The sequence below is a fragment of the Hyperoodon ampullatus genome (genome assembly GCF_949752795.1).
Source record: "Hyperoodon ampullatus genome assembly, chromosome: 3".
NCBI classification, from domain to species: domain Eukaryota; kingdom Metazoa; phylum Chordata; class Mammalia; order Artiodactyla; family Ziphiidae; genus Hyperoodon; species Hyperoodon ampullatus.
Genome location: NC_136916.1, coordinates 135,465,630 through 135,489,917, shown reverse-complemented (window position 1 = coordinate 135,489,917; position 24,288 = coordinate 135,465,630). Strand labels below are relative to the sequence as shown.

Below are 24,288 nucleotides of genomic sequence, written 5' to 3'. Positions count from 1 at the left end.
CATTATGGTTTATCACAGGATATTGAATATAGTTCCCTGTGCTATACAGTAGGACCTTCTTGTTTATCCATTCTATATATAATAGTTGGCATCTGCTAATCTCAAACTCCGAATCCATCCCTTCCCCATCCCTTCCCCCATGACAACCACAAGTCTGTTCTCTATGTCTGTGAGTCTGTTTTGTTTCGTAGATAAGTTCATTTGTGTCATATTTTAGATTGTACATATGAGTGATATATATTTGTCTTTCTCTTTCTAACTTACTTCACTTAGTATGATAATCTCTAGGTCCATCCATGTTGCTGCAAATGGCGTTCTTGTTTTTAAATATGGCTGAGCCGTGTTCCATTGTATATATGTACTATATCTTCTTTATCCATTCATCTGTCAATGGACATTTAGGTTGTTTCCATGTCTTGGCTATTGTGAATAGTGCTGCTAGGAACATAGGGGTGCATGTATCTTTTTGAATTAGAGTTTGGTCTGGGTATACGCCCAAGAGTGGGATTGCTGGGTCATATGGCAACTCTATTTTTAGTTTTCTTGAGGAACCTCTATACTGTTCTCCATAGTGGCTGCACCAATCTACGTTCTCAAGGAGGGTTCCCTTTTCTCTACACCCTCTCCAGCATTTATTTGTACATTTAAAAATTATGGCCATTTTGACCCGTGTGAGGTGGTATTTCATCATAGTTTTCATTTGTAGTTCTCTGATAATTAGTGATGTTGAACATCTTTTCATGTGCCTGTTGGCTATCTGTATATCTTCTTTGGAGAAATGTCTATTTAGGTCTTCTGTGCATTTTTCAGTTAGGTTGTTTTTGTTGTTGAATTGTATGAGCTGTTTGTATATTTTGGAAATTAATCCCTTTTCAGTTGCATCATTTGTAAATATTTTCTCCTAGTCTGTAGGTTGTCTTTATGTTTTTTTTTTTTATTAGTTTCTGCTTTATAACAAAGTGAATCAGTCATACATATACATCTGTTCCCAGTCTTTATGTTTTGTTTACAGTTTCCTTTGCTGTATGGTACTGTAGTTCAATTCTAGGAATCACATTTTTCATAATCGAACATCTCTGAATTTAGTATGTATCTTTTAAAAATTAGTTTTGACATATAATTCACATACCATAAAAGTCACCCCTTCAAAGTATAAAACTCAGTTGCTTTTAGCACATTCAGAGTTGTGCAACCATTACTACTGTTATCACAGGTTCGTGTGCCCAATGCACAGTGAACCCAAACAAACCGAAGCGTTGGAGTTTGGAGCAGAGAAAGGTTTATTGCAGGGCCAAGCAAGGAGAACGGTGGCTCATGCTCAGAAAAACCTGAATTCCCTGATGCTTTTCAGGGACATGTTTTTATAGGCAAAATTTGGGATGAGGGCTGCAGGGTGTGTGACTTTCTTCTGATTGGTTGGTGGTGAGGTAACAGGGTGGTGCTCCAGGAACCTTGCCTCAGCCTGAAGTTACCATCCTCCATCTGGCTGGGGCCTTAGTTCCTGCAGAAGTCAAAGATATATTGTTATTTATATTTCTTGAGGAGGAACCAGGATCCTGCCCTGTTGCTACACTTTTGTTTCTTGACTGCTTCTCCTTTGTTTCTGCATTCTCTCCCTTTCCTGGTTTGCAGCTGTTTGAATCTCCCCTTTGGAACTCAGGGCAGGCTGAATGAAGCCTATTTGCTACAAACTAGAAGCTCAGTTTCACAACCCTCTTTGGTATATAGCTGGGAGTGAAAATGCTGGCTCATGTGGTAACTGTATATTTTACATTTTGAGTTGTAAACTGCTGCTCCAAAGTGGTTGCACCATTTTACAGTTCTACCAACAGTGTATGAGGGTTCCAGTTTTTCAACACATTCTCAACACTTGTTACTGTCTTTTTGATTTTAGCTATCACAGTGGGTATAAAGTGGTATTCTGTGGTTTTTAACTTGCATTTGTCTGATGCCTAATGATGTTGGGAATCTTTATGTGCTTATTGGTCATTTGTGTATCTTCTTTGGAAAAGTATTCAAATATTTTGATCATTTTTTAACTGGGTTATCTGTCCTTTTCTTGATGAGTTATGAGTTCTCCATGTATTCTGGATACAATTGCCTTATTAGTTATATGATCTCCAAACATCTTCTCCCATTGTATGGGTTGTCTTTTTACTTTTTTTTTCTTTTTACTTTTGAGAGTGTCTTTTGATGCACAAAATATTTTAATTTTGAAGTCCAGTTTATCTTCCTTCTTATGTTTGTGTTTTTTGGTGTTTAAGAAATCACTGACTAATCCAAGGTCACAAAGGTTTACTCTGTTCTATAGTTTTTGCTCTCTGTCCATTTTGAGTTAATTTTTGTATATTGTGTCAGGTAGGGGTCTAACTTCATTCTTTTGCATGTGGATAGCTAGTTATCCCAGCTCCATTTGTTAAATACTCCTTTCCCCATTGAATAGTTCGGGCACCCTTGTAAAACAGAATGCATCCCACAATTGTAACTGGCTATGTTTTTCTATAATAACGCATCTTACAAATCATGGCATCTTAGATTTGTTAAAGTGTTAGATACTTAATCCTGAAATAAAAGCCTATATAAATGTATATTTTGAGGGGGGGATGAAAAATCTATTTCCCTCAACAATACTAAGACTCCTTAAATATCAATGTGATGAGAAAAAAACTGTCAAATACCTTTTCTTATGAAAGACATACTAGTTTAAGGCTTGGAGGCTTACACATAATGCTTATGTTGTTAAAAGTGAATGAAGATTGTCACAAAGGTAGCAATATGACTATAATGGCCATGCAGAAAATCCATTAATTCTACAAGCCAGGTTAAATTCTCCTAGAAGTGAGATTTATTTGACAGTGATGTAATGTCACAAATATAAACACCAATGGAATTTTTCAGATAAATAAATTGAGATTTTTCAGAATCTAGGTTTAAATAGGTATTGTGCAGAATATAAAACAATGATCAGCTCAACTGTCTGCAATCAAATTATAAGTTTGAAAAATGCAAAAGTCAAGTCTACTTTTATATCCATTTCCTATCTAATGTCCTGATGAAGACAACGACTCACAAACATACTGAGATCTGTTTAATAGTTTCTGAAGATTTTTCCTGTAAAATGGCTTGTATTTCCACAGATATAACAGTGAAGAAATAAACTTTTCAATTTGACATGAAATATAAAAGAACAGTTTTACAAATATATCCATAAAATTTAACTGCTCATAACACTATACATGGTAAATATGACCAACCTCTTAGCTTCTAGACTATTTAAAACAGAGAAACAATATGTCATCTCAGCTAAAAAGAAACAACTTCCCTTTCATCGAGTTTATTTTTGTTTAGAAACAGTTAAGTAGAACTGGAAAAATACTTCCTTTTCCCTATCTTCCTCTAGGGATTCTGCATGAGGGTGAAAACTTGAGAGGATATTAGTTTTACTAAGAAGAAATACTGAACCTTCTTCTGTTTTACTGATTCAGTAATGCTTACATTCTTTTAAAAAGATCCTGGAGTTGTCTCATTGGTCTTTGACTGGGTCATAAAGAAATGATAACAGAGCTGTGCTCTCCTTCTAGCATTAAAGGAGGAACTTCATACCCTCAGCCTATGAAGGTTAAACTCTGGGGATGTAAGAGCTACAGACAAAAGAACAGCACTAGATCCAGCTTAAAATCAAGGTTCTGTGGTTTGTCTATTAGAAATTCCACTGTTACAAGGCAGGATTGCATGAAGATAAGTTTTTTAGCCAGCATTGACAATGTTGTGATCATATATCCTTTCATGCAAATCCAAAGAACAGAATGGCTTTAAAAAGAAAAGTTGATCAAAATCATAGAACTGCAGGTAACAATTCTATAATCTATGTGACACTTAAATTAAGAAAGAGAAAACATGCTCCTTTTTAAACTCTCAAAAAGTGCCCAAATAACAATACTGAGCTCCCAAATGACAGGGGTTTGAATTTTTTTTTTTTAATGTAAGCAAAAATAAAGCATTGAAGCTTTATGAAGAAAAGAGTTCTCCTCAACTTTACTAATATAGTAGATGTAATAACTTAAAATAATTTCCCTACTGCTACTGGAAATAAATTCTACTACAATCATGTGTATGCCAGCTCCTGGCATATTTCTGCATCCAGATTCATTCGTCTCCTTAAAGGAGTCCATCATTTTTCCAATGGCTTTCTCCTTTCTTTAAACCCTAACCCTGAAATTCTATAACCAGTTATGTCACGTGGCTTCCCTGAGGCACAAAGGTACCAAACTCTATAATTAACTATCGAGGAATGATAAATATGCTCTCTATTTATATTAAAAGATTAATTCTTTTGGGCTACAGTTAGGGAAAAAAACCCAGAAAGCTTAATACTTACTCTGCAGTGTGAACTGTAGCCCTTCTTGCAAAAAGCGAAACCAAATAAGGGAAATGTTGTGTTGCAGCATGCATGACCTGGCAGCACCGATTAGTAATAATAAAAAAAAATTCCAGACTAGAAAAATATTCAGAGTTGTATCCCATTCACTCTAAATCTTTTTTTTTTTTTTTTTTGTAATAAACTGGCGTAAACAACTGGAAAAAAAAAACCTATGGGAATACATCATTGGAGCTCTTCTGGAAACCTAGTCACAAAAGGCATTTCGGTCAGGCTGAGATCAGGATAACTGGTCTGCAATTTCCTATGTGTATACCTGGGGAGTGGAATTTGCCCTTGAATGTGATGTCAAGCAAGACATAAAAACAGACATAACCTCTGAGAAGTTACCTTTTCTGAACTGTATTACTGTACTCTGAGCTAGAGTTCTTTATTCTCACTTTATTTTTTTCCAGAGGGGAAAAAAGTCTCATTAACCAAAGTTAGCAGATCTTACTAGCAGTGGCCAAGATGAGCCTGGCTTCCTTCTGCAAAGGGGCCACCTTGCTGTGGTTCTCTAGGCAGGGGAGAGGGGACCTCAGTTGGAAGTCAGTCAAAGGAAAAGATGTGGTGCTAACAGAGGCGCGGGGGTCACTGTTGCCCCTTCCAAGAGCTTGGAATTTCTACCCAAGTTTACTAAAAAGTCAAACTTCTCAGGTTGGAAGATAACTATTTTGGGGTATATATTGCATGTGGAACTACCAGACCTTGAACTACTATAGTCCTTGAAATAGAAAGTTATATCAGATGGTAACTTTCTGGAAAAAAAAAAAAAAAGCTTCTGATAGGTAAAATCCAGTCTTTCTAGATGCAAGACTATTTATTTACCTTACAAAATGCTTTTTAGGGTTATCAAGACTCCTCAAACCACTTTCAAACCACATCGCAAGAAAAGGGACCGTGTGCTTCCTGTATAATTTTGTGGAGCCTAAAGCAGCACAGACTGAAAAGACATATTCCATCAGTAAAAGCTAATCATGGGAGACTCTGGCTACATCAAAAGGCATTGGATATATTCTGGGCAATTTCATTGTTTTCTTTCATTCTCTGTCTGCAGGTCAAGCAAGCTATACAGAATTGAGTAAGCTATCAATGAGAGCACTGTGGTTGGATTTTCACAGCACTTAAAAATCACCAAAACAAAAACACCTCATAAACAATAATCTCCACTGAAAAGTAAAGCTATTTGAAAACTGAGAGGATGAAATTTTTATATATTAAGTCAACTTAAGCAGCAGCAATCAAGACTAATAGATCTTATCACGTTAAGGAAAAGGGCTTTCAAAATGGGTTAGGACACTTGAAAATAGGCAAAATATTTGCTAGTAGGCAAACCATGGAAAAACCAATTCAAACAGGAATGCAGTAGATTAGAACCATATAAATCATATATCTTTACAAAGGTTAAAAAAATGCAGCATGAATCTGCAATGGTCAATTTAAGAGGATGTTAATTTAAACATACTTGCTCCATCCATGTGGCAGGAATCTATTTCATCCCAGCCAGCTCTGGTAGTCGCATGTCCTAAAGGATCTTTACATCACGGGAACAGTGATACACTGGTACTGAGCACAGAGAATGAACATCCAAGAATTATTATTCAAAATGAAATGAAACTAACAGAGAGGGCTGGTGGAGCTCATATGAAATTCTGATTTAATTATTCATCAGTAAACACTCATTTGCTCTCTTGAAATCAGTAATTTCAAATGCTCTCTGCAGATGTACCACTTGGTGTTGTGTATATCTAATGATCACATTTAAATTTAGTTTGATTTGCAAACATTTTCAAAACTTATAGTAAGCTGCAAGGGAAGGTGACAGATGGCAGAAAGGGGGTGAACAAAACTGACTGTATTGTTGTAATATGTTGCTTTTTAAGTTCACGGAATTTTGGCTTTCTTAAAAAAAACTTAGGAAATTCCAACGAGTAGTTTTAAAAAGTAAAATCTTATTTTTAATCACTCTTAAATTATTCAGTAAGCAAGTAAACTTGATATTATATTACCTGGGCCATGTTTTCTGCTGCAATAATCACTCTCAGTTAATGAATGTTTAAGAGCAGCTACATTTTAATCAACCAAACAGTTCTGGCCATGCAAGATGAGAATCAGGGATAGACCATGTCAGACCAAAAATAACAAAAGGCAGACTAAAAAGTTATGGGAAACTCTTTGTTTGAAATGCCAAGGTATTTGATGAATGTGTGTATAAAGTAATTAAATTCCACTGAAATTAAAAAAAAAAAAGAAAACATGACAACATATGAATATTTCCTCCCCTCAAAAGAAAAATCAGAGAAAAGCCCCAGATTTCAAAACAATCACCTGTGCCTAAGGTCTCCTGTCCCCCAACATCATCTTATAGAGCTGCCCCTTTGGTATCTGGTCAGATTCTAACCTGTATCAAGTATTTCCAGATACGGCATGTCTAACACCTATACCACACAGCACCGAAGTTTGCAGTTAAGAGCCAACAACTTTTGAGTAAATTTCTTCTACAGTTTTAAAATGGGATTTAAAGTCCTGTCCAAATTTAACAAAGAAAACTTGTTTTAAAAACCCCAAGGTTAAAATAAAAGCATGGCATTTTAAATCCAATTGTTACAAAGATATTATGGTTTAATTAAGCAGACTTCAGTGAGGATGCTGCTGTTTTGAGCATGCAACACACCACTGTTATCATCGATGCCTGGCATGTTTCATCACTACGCCCTTCTTTTTTCCCAGCCTCAGGACCCCTGCCCTCCCCTTAATGAATGGTATTATAAAAAGGTAAAATCTAGAGTTAGTGGCAAAATCTTCACAGTAACTTGTTATTAAAGTCGTCGTCGATGGCTGTAAAGGGCATCAGTCAACTGGACCTTGGAAAATCAATTTGATGCAGTTCTGTTCCCCAAGCAGCTGCGTGGCACAGAAAGGGCAGGCGGCATGAAATGCGTGAGTCCCGTGAGGCAGTGGGATCTGAGACCAATATTTCGCAGACTTCTCTGAGCACACATGTCCACAAGGGGTGAAAGCATGAGTGGGTGGTCCTGCGTCTACATAAAAACCCGCCTCGCAGCCGAGCCAGAGCGGCACGTAGGGGCCCACAGTCCTGCACATGGGACACTCCCTCTCGTTGGCCTCTGTGTCGCTCCGATGGCCCCAGTTGTGGTAGCCATGCACGTGGCCACAGCTGAGGTACGCCCAGGGCTGCTTCTCCTCCACCACCTCTTTCCTGTTGATGCTGGGGAAGGCCAAGGTGTTGAGCCCCACGGGACACTGTGGCCGGGCAGCGTTGATCTCCTGCCGCAGGGCTTCAATGTGCTTCTGCGTTGGGGTGTGAAAGAGGCCATCTGCTGTCCTCCAGAGCAGGGTGGCCCCGCACAGGTCGATGAGGGAGCCGTCCTGCAGGACGTTGGTCTCGCTTTCCACCTACAAGTTTGACAGACATGCCTTTTAAAAGCAAAATTTGAGAAACCACGCTAACGTTTTTGTCCTCTTAAAGATCATCTCCGTAGTCAACACAGGGGGGCAGTTTATCCCATGGCCTCCCTGCAAAACAGGACTAGGGGGGTAACTCACCCTCCCTGAGCTTCCCTTTCCTCATCTGAACACTGGATGTAAATCATGTATGTGAAACACACAAAGCCCTAAGCGCGGATACATTTACTTTACATGTTCAATTAACGTAGTGGTTATTTTAACAAACGTCACAAATCTCCTTAGATTTTTAGTTTTCCTCCTCAAGTCAACAACACAACTCCTCCTTGGTCTCATAAGGGACAGGAGATGTCCAGCCAGTCCATCTGGTGACGACTCATGCTCATGTCAACCAGAGCCAATCCAGAAGACCCCTAGGGGGGCCCTGCAGTAAATACTATAGTGGTGCCAACGACTCCTGGTGACCTTCTGGCTTCACACAATCTATCATCTATCCTGCATTCCTAAGGTCTGGAGCAGAAGCGCTCACTGTGAGCTTTGGAACATCAATTAATCGCAGTGTACCCTTCCCCCTCCCCGTGTCCTCAAGTCTGCTCTCTACATCTGCGTCTTTATTTCTGTCCTGCCCCTAGAGACTGGCTGTGCTACGTACCAAGTGCTCACAAGACTGATTAACAGCTGACGAGCAGCACGGTTAGACATGATCCGCAGGAGCCTGACCCCCGTCTCCGTGGGCCACCTGTGCTCTATGGATGCACTCAGGGGCACTGCCCTCTGGCACGTGCCATGAGTGACCTCTGCCTAGAGTTCTCTATCCTGGCTCACCCCACCCCTAGCCCACCCCTGGGCCTGGCGAACTCCCACTCATCACTCAGGGTTCACCTGGATGGCACTTTGCCTGGAAGTTGTCCTTTAATGACAACAGCGGTCCTTCCCCAAAACAGTATCCAATACTGGTAGTTAGAAAAAGCTAAAATCCCAACAAAATGATGAATCTCAATACTTTACAGGAAAAACACGGTGACTACTTTTTGAATAGCCTTTAAGTCGCTGAAGCTCTCTCCTCGCCCCACTCCCACCCTGAACACCTCCTAGTCTCCTCCCTTCTTGCTGGGTGTCAGGAGCCTCCCCCTTCTCTTCCCAACCAGAAGTAATTCTCAGAGGAGGTCTCATCTCTGCATAAACTTTGTAAGAAGAACACTGCTGTGGTAATAAGCTGGAGTTTAGGCTACGTTTTTCTTTGTTTTCTTTATGATTTTTATTCATTGCTTTTTCTTTATAAATATATTTTATCAAAATATACACAGATGCTCTATCTTATTCATGACTTCTAGATTGATTATATCATGGTCAGAGAATATAGTTCATATGATTTCAATCTTCTGAAATTTATTTTTGAATTTTTATTTTCTATTAGAGTATAGTTGATTAACAATGTTGTGTTAGTTTCAGGTGTATGGCAGAGTGATTCAGTTGTACATATATATGTATATATTCTTTTTCAAATTCTTTTCCCATTTAGGTTATTACAGAATATTGAGCAGAGTTCCCTATGCTATTCAGTAGGTCCTTGTTGGTTATCTATTTTAAATATAATAGTGTGTATATGTCAATCCCAGACTCCCAATTTTTCCCTCTCTCTCACCTTTCCCCTTTGGTGACCATAAGTTTGTTTTCTAAGTCTATGAGTCTGTTTCTGTTTTGGAAATATGTTCATTTGTATTATTATTTTTTTACGTTCTTCACATAAGTGATATCATATGATATTTGTCTTTCTCTGACTTACTTCACTCAGTGTGATAATCTCCAGGTCCATCCATGTTGCTGAATATGGCATTATTTCATTCTTTTTAATGGCTGAGTACTATTCCATTGTATATATGTACCACATCTTCTTTATCCATTCATCTGTCGAAGGACATGAGCTGTTTGTAACTTTTGGAGATTAATCCCTTGTGGGTCGCATGTTTGCAAATATTTTTTTCCCGTTCTGTGGGTTGTCTTCATTTTGTTTATGGTTTCCTTTGCTGTGCAAAAGCTTTTGAGTTTAATTAGGTCCTGTTTGTTTATTTTTGTCTTTATTTTCATTACTCTAGGAGGTGGGTCAAAAAAGATGTTGCTGCAATTTATGTCAAAGAGTGTTCTACCTATGTTTTCCTCTAAGAGTTTTATACTATCAGGTCTTACATTTAGGTCTTTAATCCATTTTGAGTTTATTTTTGTGTATGGTGTTAAAGAATGTTCTAATTTCATTATTTTACATGCAGCTGTCCAGTTTTCCCAACACCATTTATTGAAGAGACTGTCTTTCCTCCATTGTATAGTTTTGTCTTGTCATAGATTGACCATAGGTGCGTGGGATTATTTCTGGGCTTTCTATCCTCTTCCATTGATCTATATTTGTTTTTGTGCCAGCACTGCACAGTTCTGAGGACTGTAGCTTTTTAGTATAGTCTGAAGTCAGGGAGCCTGAATCCTTGAGCTCTGTTTTTCTTTCTCAAGTTTGCTTTGGTTTTTGGGGTCTTTTGTGTCTCCATACAATTAAAAATTTTTTGTTCTAATTCCGTGAAAAATGCCATTGGTAATTTGCTAGGGATTGCACTGAATCTGTAGGTTGCCTTGGGTAGTATAGTCATTTTCACAATATTGATTCTTCCAATCCCAGAACATGGTATATTTTTCCATCTGTTTGTGTCATCTTTGTTTTCTTTCATCATAGTCATAGTTTTCTGAGTAAAGGTCTTTTGCTTCCTAGGTAAGTTTATTCCTAGGTATTTTATTTTTTGTTGTGATGGTATATGGGATTGTTTCTGTAATTTCTCTTTCTGATCTTTCATCGTTAGTGTATAGAAATGCAACAGATTTCTGTGTTCTAATTTTGTATCCAGCAACTTCACCAAATTCATTGATGACTTCTAGTAGTTTTCTGGTAGCATCTTTAGGATTTTCCATGTACAGCATCATGTCATTTGCAAACAGTGACAGTTTTACTTCTTTTCCAATTTGGATTCCTTCTATTTTTTTTTTTCTTCTCTGATTGCCATGGCTATGAGTGCCAAAACTATGTTGAATAAAAGTGGCAAGAGTAGACATCGTGGACATCCCTGTCTTGTTCATGATCTTAGAGGAAATGCTTTCAGCTTTCACCACTGAGTATGTTAGCTGTAGGTTTGTCACATATCACCTTTATTTTGTTGAGGTATGTTCCTTCTGTGCCCACTCTCTAAAGAGTTTTTATCTGAAATGGATGTTGAATTTTATCAAAAGTTTTTTCCACATATATTGATATCATCATGTGGTTTTTATTCTCCAATTTGTTGATGTGGTGTATCACACTGATTGATTTGCAGATATTGAAAAATCCTTGCACCCCTGGAATAAATCCCACTTGATCATTGTTGTATGATCCTTTTAGTATATTGTTGGAGTGGGTCTGCTAGTATTTTGTTGAGGATTTTTGCATCTAAGTTGATGAGTGATATTGGTCTACAATTTTCTTTCTTTGTGTGTGATATCTTTGTCTGGTTCTGTATCAGGATGATGGTGGCCTCAGAGAATGACTTTGGGAGTGTTCCTTCCTCTGCAATTTTTGGAATAGTTTCAGAAGGATAGGTGTTAACTCTTCCCTAAATTGTTTGGTAGAATTCACCTGTGAAGCCATCTGGTCCTGGAATTTTGCTTGTTGTAAGCTTCTAAATGACTGATAGAATTTCAGCACTGGTAATTTGGTCCGTTCATATTTTCTATTTCTTCCTGGTTCAGTCTTGGGAGAGTATACCTTTCTGAGAATTTGTCCATTTCTTCCAGGTTGTCCATTTGGTTGGCGTATATATAGTCTCTTATGATCCTTGTGTGTCTGTGGTGTTGGCTGTTGCTTCTCCGTTTTCATTTCTAATTTTATTGATTTGGGTCCTCTCCCTTTTTTTCTGTTGAGTTTGGCTAAAAAAGTTTATCGGTTTTGTTTATCTTCTCCAAGAACCAGCTTTTAGTTTCACTGCTCTTTTCTATTGTTTACATCATCTCTATTTCATTTATTTCTGCTCTGATCTTTATCTCTTTCATTCTACTAACTTTGGGTTTTGTTTGTTTTTCTTTCTCTACTTGCTTTAGGTGTGAGGTTCAGTTATTTGAGACTTTTCTTGTTTCCTGAGGCAAGAGTGTATCGCTATGAACTTCCCTCTTAGAACTGCTTATGCTGCATCCCATAGGTTTTGGGTCATGGTGCTTTCATTTTCATTTGTCTCCAGGTATTTTTTGATTTCCTCTTTGATTTCTTCAGTGATCCATTGTCTGTTTAGTAGCATATTGTTTAACCTCCACGTGTTTGTGTGGTTTTTTCTTTTAGGTGATTTCTTTTTTTTTTGGTGGTACACGGGCCTCTCACTGCTGTGGCCTCTCCCGTTGTGGAGCACAGGCTCCGGACGCGCAGGCTCAGCGGCCATGGCTCATGGGCCTAGCCGCTCTGTGGCATGTGGGATCTTCCCGGACCGGGGCACGAACCCGTGTCCCCTGCATCAGCAGGTGGATTCGCAACCACTGCACCACCAGGGAAGCCCCTCTTAGATGATTTCTAATCTCATAGTGCCATGGTCAGAAAAGATGCTTGATATGATTTCAATTTTCTTAAATTTACCAAGGCTCACTTTGTGGTCCAGCATGTGTCAATCCTGGAGAATGTTCCATGTGCACTTGAAAAGAATGTGTATTCTGCTGCTTTTGGATGGAATGCTCTATAAATATCAATTTAGTCCATCTGGTCTAATGTGTCATTTAAGGCCTGTGTTTCCTTATTGATTTTCTGTCTGGATGATCTGTCCATTGGTGAAAGTGGGGTGTTAAAGTCCCCCACTATTATTGTGTTACTGTCAATTTCTCCTTTTATGGCTATTAGTGTTTGCCTTATATATTGATGTGCTCCTATGTTGGGTGCATGTATATTTACAGTTGTTATATCTTCTTCTTGGATTGATCCCTTGATCATTATGTAGTGTCCTTCTTTGCCTCCTGTAACAGTCTTTAAAGTCTATTTTGTCTGATATGAATGTTGCCACTATAGCTTTCTTTGATTTCCATTTGCATGGAATACCTTTTTCCGTCCCCTCACTTTCAGTCTGTATGTGTCCCTAGATTGGAAGTGGGTCTCTTGTAGACAGCATATATACGGGTCTTGTTTTTTGTATCCATTCAGCCAGTCTATGTCTTTTGGTTGAAGCATTTAATCTGTTTATGTTTAAGGTAATTATTGATAGGTATGTTCCTACTGCCATTTTGTTAATTGCTTTGGATTTGTTTTTGTAGGTCTTTTTTCTCCTCTTCCTCTTTTGTACTCTTCTCTTGTGATTTGATGACTAACTTTAGTGCTGTGTTTGGATTCCTTTTTCTTTTTCATGTATCTATTGTAGATTTTTGGTTTGTGGTTACCATGATGGCAGTCTATAAACAAGAGTGTTTTTAATTTCAAATACAGCTTATATATAAATAAGATTCTTTTAATTTTAAATGCATTTCCAGTGTCCTGCATTTGTACACTCCTCTTCTCATGATTGCTGGGTTTGATATCATATTTTGTGTGGATGATTTCCTACCTTTACCAGTGAACTTTTCCATTCATAATTTTCTTGTTTCTAGTTGTGGCCTTTTATTTTTTTCTGCCTAGAGAAGTTCCTTTAGCATTTGTTGCAAAACTGGTCTGGTGATGCTGAATTCTCTTAGCTTCTGCTTGTCTGTAAAGCTTCTGATTTCTCCATTTAATCTTAATGAGAGCTTTGCTGGGTAGAGTATTCTTGGTTGTAGTTTCTTCCCTTTCATCAGTTTAAATATATCATGCTACTCCCTTCTGGCCTGTAGAGTTTCTGCTGAAAAATCAGATGATAACTTTATGGCAAATCCCTTGTATATTATTTGTTGCTTTTCCCTTGTTGCTTTCAATATTTTTTCTTTGTCTTTAACTTTTGTCAGTTTGATTACTATGTGTCTTGGCATGTTCCTCCTTGGCTTTATCCTGCCTGGGACTCTCTGCACTTCCTGGACTTGGGTGTCTGTTTCCTTTCCCATGTTAGGGAAGTTTTCAGCTAGTATCTCTTCAAATATTTTCTCAGGTCCTTTCTCTCTCTTCTCCATCTGAGACCCTTATAATGTGAATGTTGGTGTGTTTAATTTCATCCCAGAGGCCTCTTAGACTGTCCTCATTTCTTTTCATTCTATTCCATGGCAGTGATTTCCATCATGCTGTCTTCCAGTTCAGTTATCTGTTCTTATGCCTCATTTATTCTGCTATTGATTCTGTCTAGTATATTTTTCAGTTCTGTTATTGTATTGCTCACCTCTTTTTGTTTATTCTTTAGTTCTTCTAGGTCTTTGTTGAACATTCTTGTATTTTCTCGGTTTGTGCCTCCATTCTTTTTCTGAGATCTTGGATCATCTTTACTGTTATTACTCTGAATTCTATTTTGGGTAGATTGTCTATCTCCACTTCATTTAGTTGTTCTTCTTGGGTTTCTTCTTGTTCCTTTGTCTGGGACATATTCCTCTGGCATCTCATTCTGTGTAATTTTTTTGTGATTGCAGTTTCCATTCTGCAGGCTGCAGGGTTGTAATTCTTCTTGCTTCTGCTGTCTGCCTCCTGGTGGATGAGGCTGGCCTAAGAGGCTTGTGCAGGCTTCCTGGTGGTAGGGACTGGTTCCTGCCCGCTGATGGATGGAGCTGGTTCTTGTATGTCTGGTGGGCAGGGCTGTGTCAGGGGGTGTGTTTAGCACGCAGCTGTGTGCTCAGGAAGACTTTCAGCAGCCTGTTTGTTGATGGCTGGGGCTGTGTTCCTGCTCTATTGGTTGTTTGGCCTGAGGCATCCCAGCACTGGAGCTTACAAGGCTGTTGGGTGGGGCCAGGTCTTGGTGAGAAAATGGTGGCCTCCAGAAGGGCTCACGCTAATGAGTACTCCTCAGAACTACCACTGCCATTGTCTGTCACTGCAGTGAGCCACAGCTGCCCCTGCCTACACAGGAAATCCTCCAATACCAGCAGGTAGGTCTGATCAGGCTCTTATGAGGTCACTGCTTTTTCCCCTGGTTCCTGGTGTGCACAAGACCTTGTGTGTGCCCTCCAACAGTGAAGTTTGTTTCCCCCAGTCCTTTGGAAGTCCTGAAATCAAACCCCTTCAAAACCAGATGCTCTGGGGGCTCCTCCTCCCGTTTCCAGACCCCCAGGCTGGGGCTCAGAACTTTCACACCCATGGGAGAACCTCTGCAATGTATTTATTTTCTAGTTTGTGGGTCATCCATATGGTGGGTACGGGATTTGATTTTATCATTATTGCTCCCCTCCTACCATCCCACTGTGGCTTCTTCTTTGTCTTTGGATGTAGGGTATCTTTTTTGGTAGGTTCCAGTTATTTTCTTGTTGATGGTTGTTCAACAGTTAGTTAGTTGTGATTTTTGTGTTTTCATAAGAAGAGGTGAGCTCACATTCTTCTACTCTGCTATCTTATCTCTGCCCCCGGGCCACGTTGTTAAACAATCTTCCTATAAATTTTCAGTCTAGTCTATGGTCTTCTATATTCCACATACTCTTGACTCCCATGTCTAGGATAGGTGTCCCTCTGAGGGACTCCTGTGCCTTTCAGTACTTTATGACTGTGCTTATCACACAATATCCTAATGATTTGAGATCTTGCCTGTAACCTTTTCCAGACTCCACAATTCAAGGGCAGAGCCCTGGACATCCTGGTCACTGCCAGATTTCCAGTTCCTAGCTCCTGCTTAATCATGGCAACCAATTATGGACTGTTCCTGGGTACAGCACTGCTCCAATCTTACTCGTTCTCACAGTAATCCTAAAGGAGATATACTAGCATTATTCCGGTTACCTGGATGTGAGGCCAGGTACAGAGAGGTCAAGTCACTGACTCAATACTGCAGATCTACTAAGTGGTAGACCAGGACTTGGACCTATGGCCTGACCTCAGAACCACTAATACACAGTGGCTGCTCAAACAGTAGCCTGTTTTCCCTCTTAGCTGTTATTTTTATGTGCTCTTTCTGTGAACAAAATACATGAACCAGAATTGACAAGAAACTCATCCTGTGATGTGCCGTCCTGGACCCAGTGTATGCTTTCTATCTGCCCAGGGAGACAATGCTCTGGTGATGGTGAGAGCCAGGTGTGACTCCCCACATGATGGTACCAAGTAGAAGCTGGGAGTTCAGGCTTTAAAGCAGGAGGACCTGTGTTTCAATCCCATCTGCTGCTACCTTCTAACTCTGTGACTGGGCATTATTTAACCTCTCTATGCTACGCCTTCCTCATCCATAAAATGGGGATAATTCCACTTCTCTGACAAGGCTGATGTGCAGATTAAATGAGCTTTTGTCTCTGAGATGTTAATGCCGTGTCTGCGCTCAGCAAACATACACCGACTTCCTACTATTGCTGTTATAATGATGCCCTACTTAGGGCAACCTAGCCCAGTTTTGTGATGATCAGAAACACAAAGTTATTTGGAAAAACAGCCTTCACATTCTCTTCCCTATTTACAATCTCTTGGAAAGTGTTTAAACAAAGTTTATTGAATTTGGCTTTCTTAGAAAATGCTTTTCATATTTACTCAGCCATGATGCTCAAGATTGGGCCTTATCATAAAAGGCAGAAGCTATACCTGCAGCTGAATAATGGTGTAAACTAGGAATAAAAATAACAATTCCCGAAAAACAAACATCCAGTAGAGAATAGCAAACCAGGTTAGTAAAATAGTCCCCCACCTTCTTTTTCCATCTTAGGAATATTCGGTTATCATCCTGCTCTCTGAAAAAATGCTAGATCACATCTTGTATTTCCTATATTTTTTCTCTGGTGGTTTGGAAGAAAATATTTGTTCTCTCTTGTTCTGGCTTCTACCTAACAATTAATAGAATTTCCACTCCAGTACTTTTAATTAAGAACCTTTTAGTGCTGTGCCCCATGCCTACGGCAAGATCAGAAACCCAAAGCCTCCTATTTTTCTTTTTTTAAAATCTTTATTGGAGTATAATTGCTTTACAATGTTGTGTTAGTTTCTGCTGTATAACAAAGTGAATCAGCTATACCTATACTTATATCCCCATATCTCTTCCCTCTTGCGTCTCCCTCCCACCCTCCCCATCCCACCCCTCTAGGTGGTCACAAAGCACCGAGCTGATCTCCCTGTTTAATGCACCTGCTTCCCACTAGCTAGCTATTTCACATTTGGTAGTGTATATATGTCAATGCTACTCCCTCACTTCATCCCAGCTTACCTCTTTCCCCTCCCCATGCCCTCAAGTCCATTCTCTCCTTCTGTGTCTTTATTCCTGTCCAGTCCCTAGGTTCATCAGAACCATTTTTTTAGATTCCATATATCTGTGTTAGCATACAGTATTTGTTTTTCTCTTTCTGACTTACTTCACTCTGTATGACAGACTCTAGGTCCATCCACCTTGCTACAAATAACTCAATTTCATTTCTTTTTATGGCTGAGTAATATTCCATTGCATCTATGTGCCACATCTTCTTTATCCATTCATCTGTCGATGTACACTTAGGTTGCAAAGCCTCCTATTTAAGTTATTAAAATTATTCTCCATTGAAGAAAGCGTTAAAAACCCAACAGCTTTAGGGCATTTGGGATAAGTAGTAATATTTATAGAAAAAATACAAACATGCCAAGTCAACATACTATACAAACTATTTCAAGTAAAAAGCTGTAACTGTGACTTTGGTGAATCATATAGGGAATTATATATTAATTTCTTACTATTAACTCAAGAAAAAAAAAGCTAACTTAATTATCTTTTAGTCCCAGAAAGTCTAGTAAATAATTCTGTAATTCACAATTTTTACTAATTAGTCTTAGACTGCTCAGGAGTTTTCCAAATTAGTAAAGTTTTACACTAAAAATAAGTTTATTCTTAAAGTGAATTTAAGCAGAAACCTGTGGTGAAGTATATTAATAAGATTGTGCTCTTAAGGTAGTTAGGAGCAAAAGATAATTTTCTTCCACTATTGGAAAAGCTTAATCATGAAAGGGAAGAAGGCTATTTCCCTCTTACTTTTGGAGGCTCAGAAAATTCTTGTTCTCCTGGGTCAATGGTACACAGCCCTAAGACCTGTACAAAGATTTTGAATTTTAGGGGAGGAAAATGATAGCTTTTGAGTTAGGTGTTTGTAGTTTCATGCATTATTTGCGTGAAGTCCACTCACCAGCTTTCCCCTTTGCTGCGCAGACCTGGTCTCTCGCAAGGTGTACACGTCTCCACAGACAGAGATCTCGCGCCAGACGCCAGGCTGGGACTCCTCAGTGAAGCCCCCTCTCGGATGCATCACCAGGACACCATTGGTCGTGAGCCCATCCATGTGGCCATCGGGGTTTTTCCACTTTGCTGCCTTTTCCTGGAGAGCATACCACAGAAAAGATTATGTTCAACACAAAAAGATTCTAGAATCTCTTTAAACTGTTGGGTAAGGGCAGAGGGGAGGAAAGTGAGGAATTTTCATTTTCTACTTAAAGCTAATAATCAGAAGGATAAAAAAGGCAGTTAGTCCGACAAAATGAAAGAAGTGCAAAAACAGATGAATGATTTATCGCTGGAGACATATTTACCTTGGGCACTTAAACAAAACCTGATGCCTCGACCACTCCCTCACAGATTCTTGTTCAAACCACCCCCCGCCCCCAGGTGATTCCAGGAATCCAGTATGTATTCTTCAATTCTATTTGTGCAGTGCTTTCATCCTGTTATCTAAAAATGCTTTGTATGAACTCATTATCAGGGAAGTACTAGAAGGAAGAGAAAAAATTTTTTATTAAACAAACAAAATTTCAAAATATATTAAGCCAACAAGTTGTGGCCACTACGTTCTGTTTTCATACGAATCAGTGTTATATCATCAAGGGTGGAAGGCACAAGCAGCTGGATGTTAACGGCAGGACAGATGCTCTTGGACGCCTGGCCACAGTGATTTCTTTTTCTTTCCTGGGGACAGAGCCAGATATTGCTCACATGACTTGGGTAAATCTGATTAGGATAAATAAGCCAGTTATGACTGGTTTAGGGGTAGGCATGTGACTGAGTTCTGGCCAGTGAGGCCTGAGTGGGTCCTTCTGGGAAGCTTCCTGGAAAGGTTTCTTGGCTCTTTAAAAGAGACAAGGAAGAAACAGTGCCTTTGCTACCCTTCTTCAGTGGGAAGCTGTCATGCTGCGGGGGCTGGTGGAAGTGCTGGAGCCATCCCGCCGCCGCCAGGACCTCGCCTGAGGAAGCTGATGTGCCCAGAGGCAGAGGGCAAGACAGAATGAACCTGGCTCCCCGGATGTCACAGAACACTGCATCAACCAAGCCTGCAGCTGGCCTTCCTGGGCGCTTCTTGCAACATGATACATTTTTATTACTATTTAGGCCATTTTAAAGTGAGGGTTTTTTTCCCCCCCTGTAAAAATATCCTGATTCAAAAAGGGGACTATATTAAAACTGGATAGTCACTAAAACTGGGGGGTTTTATTTACATGGACATTCTATGAAGGGAGATATTTTTAGTCTGTTTTGTTCTTTGTGATATAACACCCAATATGGAACAAAGCAAACACTACATAACAATTTTTTGAATGAATAAAGGAATAACATTTTCTTTTGCACCCCAATTATCTAGATCTGACCATTTTCCTTCTGAAATAAATACATTATGTATGTTAATACACATACTTTTAAAAAGTAATTACTGTACGTATTATAGTTAATATAGCAAATATAACAAATAACAAGTAACGACAATTATTTTCAGATTTTTAATAATAGCTTTTCAAACTGGCTGTATGAAGCTAAAATCTCACCAGAAGCGTTGTGCAAGGCAAATTTTTTGGCCACAATTAAATGTTATATATGATAATAATGGGTGTTTTTCTAGAAACAATGTACTGATTAATAGTACTTACGCCAAGAAATATGTTTTTGGAAGAGTCGAATCCGGCTGCGAATATTCGTGCTGTGTAAGGTTCATTCCTGTCACAGACTATCCTGCAGGCAAACCTGGATATGGTGCTTTGTGTAATTTGCGCTTCGTCATTGTTCTGACTGCCAGAAATTGTGTCTGTAACGACGAAGTCAATAGGGCTTTCTGTTGATCTGCCCACCTAAATAAATCAAATTATACTCATGATCTACTTGAAAAATATGATGTCACCATATTCATCACATGAAATGAGTGTTCAGGATCCTTTAACATTCATTATCTCTACTATGAAGGTCAGAATTTTTTTTTTTTTTTTTTTTGCGGGCCCCTCACTGCTGTGGCCTCTCCCGTTGCGGAGCACAGGCTCTGGACATGCAGGTTCAGTGGCCATGGCTCATGGGCCCAGCTGCTCTGCGGCATGTGGGATCTTCCCGGACCGGGGCACGAACCCATGTCCCCTGCATCGGCAGGCGGACTCCCAACCACGGCGCCACCAGGGAAGCCCTGAAGGTCAGAATTTAATGAAAAAATCTTTAGTCTGCTCCTTTTCTTGTTTAAGGGAGATGTTATGGTAACCAACCATAAGATTTTAAATGTTAAGAAAAACTCGATTTTCTATTCTAGAGGAAAATAGATCTCACTCCAAACAGGTTTCTGATCAGGTAGAAACATTACTTATTACTTTCATAGAAAATCATTCTTTTTTTTTTTTTTCTTGTACTTCCAGGTGGGAAAAACCCCAAGATTTTAAAGGAAGCCAGCCAACAAAAGCCCTATTTCCCCAACTCTTGCCCAGCCCCAGGGACTGGTTTTCCACACTAAGTGAATCCACCAGTGACTCATGGCACAGAGGGAGAACAAGCCCTACCTCAGACATGAGACCCCAATGCCTATTTCTGTCACTCAGCGTAAATGAGTGTGATGTAAAGGGCTATACAGGTCAGCTCAAAGTTTGAGATGCAGTCATATGAAAGATTTAAAAAGCTGATCCTAACATTTCAATTTTGGATTTTTAAAAAACTCTCCTGGGAAAGTCTAAAAAGTGGCCAATAATATTTTATTGGCTTACTTTCCTTGGTAAGTTTAAATGCTGCCAGAAAGAATATATTTCATTAGCATGGTCTTAGAGTTCTAACAAAGATTTTCATATTCACTAAATCCAAATAAGACAGGTACTGCTGTGTCCTGTGAACTGGGAAGTATTTGTTTACAGGTAAGGAAATCCTCATGACAAAACATGAAACCGTCTACGTAATGATATTCTATGAATCTCTAACTAGGAAACAGTGGTAAATGTTATATATGCCAAAGATATGTCTTAAACTAAAATAATTTATATGTAAACAAATCATTTCTTGTTAAATATGATATTAATGTTCTCTCCTAACAAGTGACTTTGATTCTGAAATTGTCAATGGAAGGAACACACAGAACCCCCAGTGTGTACGTATAAGGCCTCCAAAGTCAATTTCCCAGGTATCTTTATCCTGATCTCAAAATTCTATCTAAAACATAAGCAGTGTAGTACTCTTTTTGTCCAAATGAATAAAGGTGAAATAAATATAACAAAATGTATATATCTTGCATCATTTAGGTCTGCTTGCTTTGGAACAATATTAACTTTCTTTTGTAAATCTCACATATACATTTTCATGCATAGACTATCTCTGTTAAACCAACAGACATCTATTTCTCTTGTGTTTTACAACCCTTAATTTCTTGTCCTGTTGAAATGTGCCTGGAATAAACTAAACCACGGGGTTCACTCAAACTTATCACCTTGAATAGATGCCTATTGCCTGTATATACAGGTTTAGAAAACATGTAACTTGTTAAAAAATGCAACATAAAACTTGAATTAGATTATAAAATCATATACGATTCATCTTTCTAAAGTTGCAGAATCTTCCCTCTGCTAGATTCATTCAAAAGTTGGATGTGTAACTCAGAAGCTCTACTGATTCAGACTGCTGAATGTTTTTAAGTCTTTTTTTAAAGGTACTCTTTTTCAAGTATATAATACAGTATTATTAACTGCAATCGCCATGCTGTATATTACATCCCAGAACTTACTCATCTTACAGCCAGAAGTTTGTACTGTTCGACCAATATCTCCCCAATTCCATGCACCCCCCTACCCCCTCCAGCCCCTGGTAACTACCATTCTACTCTCTGTTTTTATGATTTTGATTTTTTTTTTTAAGATTCTACATGTGAGTGATATTACACATCTGTCTTTTTCTGTTTGATTTATTTCACTTTAGCCTTTTTTTTTTTAATTAGAAAAGTAAGATACTCTGCAAAATATTTCACAAATATAGGAAAGTATATAGGAGACTGCTCCAAACTCAGGAACAAATCTGTCCTGAACCTCGACTCCAATGAAGCTTAGGAGTAAAATGTGAGAAGTTCTAAAATTGCCTGGTCACCACACAAAACCCAGAGCTCTCACAAAGACACAGGCTATGATCTAATTTCTGTCACCTCCGTGGAAGACGGCAAAGACTTTTCAAGCTCTGTTAAAAGCTCAAAGCTAAAACCATGCTCCAGCAGAATCACACAACCATTCCTTGTCTATAAAGATTACTCTCTTCAAGAAAGGCCATTCTGTTTTCATCCCAATGTATTAAATTAATGTCTTGATGAATCAACTGAAATTGCCTGTAAAACATGACATTTTATTCCAACTGGAACATACTGCTAAGATCAATTATTTCAAGACATGATACTTACCTGACTGGTCATTTAATATTTATCAATTCACTTCCACTTAAATCTAACCTGTAGAGTGTTAGCGTATTTCTATACTTTAGGACAAAAACCTTATGTTGCTTTTGCCAGGGAAAAAAAAACCTAAGCCACTTTCCTAATGAAAACTCACCCAATGTGGAAGACTTGGAGCCTGTCCTTTCTTTTGACTATTGGATCAACTCTGCGTTATTTTAAGGGTAGTCATGTGGACCAGCCATGATGTATCTGAATTTCATCTGATATTCACATAGTAGCCATGGGGAGAATTTTACTCCCTGCTGCTGACTGATATGCACATATACAGCATCATTTGGCACTTTCAGTTACGTGTATATATATGAGAAAAGTTTGGGTTTACCTGGTTGTCAATCAAAGTCAGCACAGGTAAAATGGTGTGAAAGCACCCAAAAGGTCCTCCTTCACCTTTCCTGGACCAATCCTACCCTCGTCCCTGCATCTGTAACCTTATTTTCTCACTTCCGTCCTCTGACAAGGATGAGTTATTGCTGCTCCTATCCATGACCAATCTCTCCACGGGTGCTTGGCATCCCACTCTTCTCCCCTTTCCAAGGATTTTACTCCTGAAATGATCAATTTGTCTCTATTACTGGATCACACTGTCAGCTAGTAAACATTTTTTTGTTAGTTTTTAAAATTTCAACTTGTCACTTAATAGCTTTAAAAAATATAACAAAAATGAGTATTAGAAAAATGATCATCTGCGTGGATGTTTCAGGAATGCCGAACTGCTATTAGAAGTTTCCAAACGCATTCCTTCTCGATTTCCTTACTTGTCTCATCCTGCACCGTTAACAGACATTTCACTGCTTGGCTGAGCAGTTTGAATAGCACCGTTCTAGACTCATCTCTCATCTTTGAAAATGTTTTCCTTTGCTTGAGAGCACCTCTCGAACTATAGCCCCATTTCTCTGATTCATTTAATGGCAATACTTCCAGAAAAACCTGCCACCAGTTACTACCCTCTGTTTCCTTACTCATCCCCGTGACCCATTCTGAAGCCACTCCAACTCTCAGCACGGCTGTACTGAAACCCCGCTTACTGAGGTTTCCAGGGCTTACATGTCCTGGTATATCCGTACCTGGTATTAAGTTAATGAAACCTTTCCAGGCTAGTTGGCCAACAGCCCCTTTCCCTTCCCCTTCTGTTCTCTCCCCCAGGTAACCTCACCAAATCCCATTTTAGCCCCAAAGCCCTAATCTCTCCCTAAGCTTCAGACCAGCGCACCCAATCTCCACGTGGATGTCTAATAAGCATCTCACATGTAACATGTTTCAAATGTTACATTGGATCCTCTTCAACCCCTAGGTTCCCTATGTCAGTGACTGGCATCCAATTTGCTCAAGCTAAAAAATGAATACCCAAGAATCACCCTGGATTTTTTCTCCACTCCCACATTTAACCTCGTGTAAATTCTATCAACTCTTCCTCCAAAATGCATCTTCAGCCCTTGTGCGTTTCCCCACCTTAGTTCTAGCTGCCCTCAGCTCTTACTTGGATTGCACTGCCTTAGGCTCCAAACTGGTCTCCCTGTTTTCACACTTGCCTCCTACATTTTTCTCTAGACGGTAGTTGGAGATATCGTAACAAAATATAAATTGGATTTTCTCTCTCCCTTGCTTAAATTCCTCCAACAAACTCCTAGAATAAAACCCAAAGTCTTTACTTGGCCTAAAGGCCCCTTACTCTCCCGGCCTCTGCCTACCTCTCCGAGTTCATCTCA

General features: G+C 39.1%; 1 protein-coding gene across 1 annotated transcript in view; it reads right to left on the bottom strand.

Moving 5' to 3' along the window:
• Positions 1-7,267: 7,267 nt before the first annotated feature.
• PELI2 (pellino E3 ubiquitin protein ligase family member 2) overlaps positions 7,268-24,288 on the bottom strand; it is a gene marked incomplete at both ends in the record, with an annotated part of 201,106 nt that continues 184,085 nt past the window's right edge. The window contains 3 exons of the mRNA XM_079700910.1: positions 7,268-7,834; positions 18,053-18,241; positions 19,779-19,976. Of these exons, the coding sequence (XP_079557036.1) occupies positions 7,268-7,834; positions 18,053-18,241; positions 19,779-19,976 (954 nt within the window). The remainder of the gene's footprint in view (positions 7,835-18,052; positions 18,242-19,778; positions 19,977-24,288) is intronic.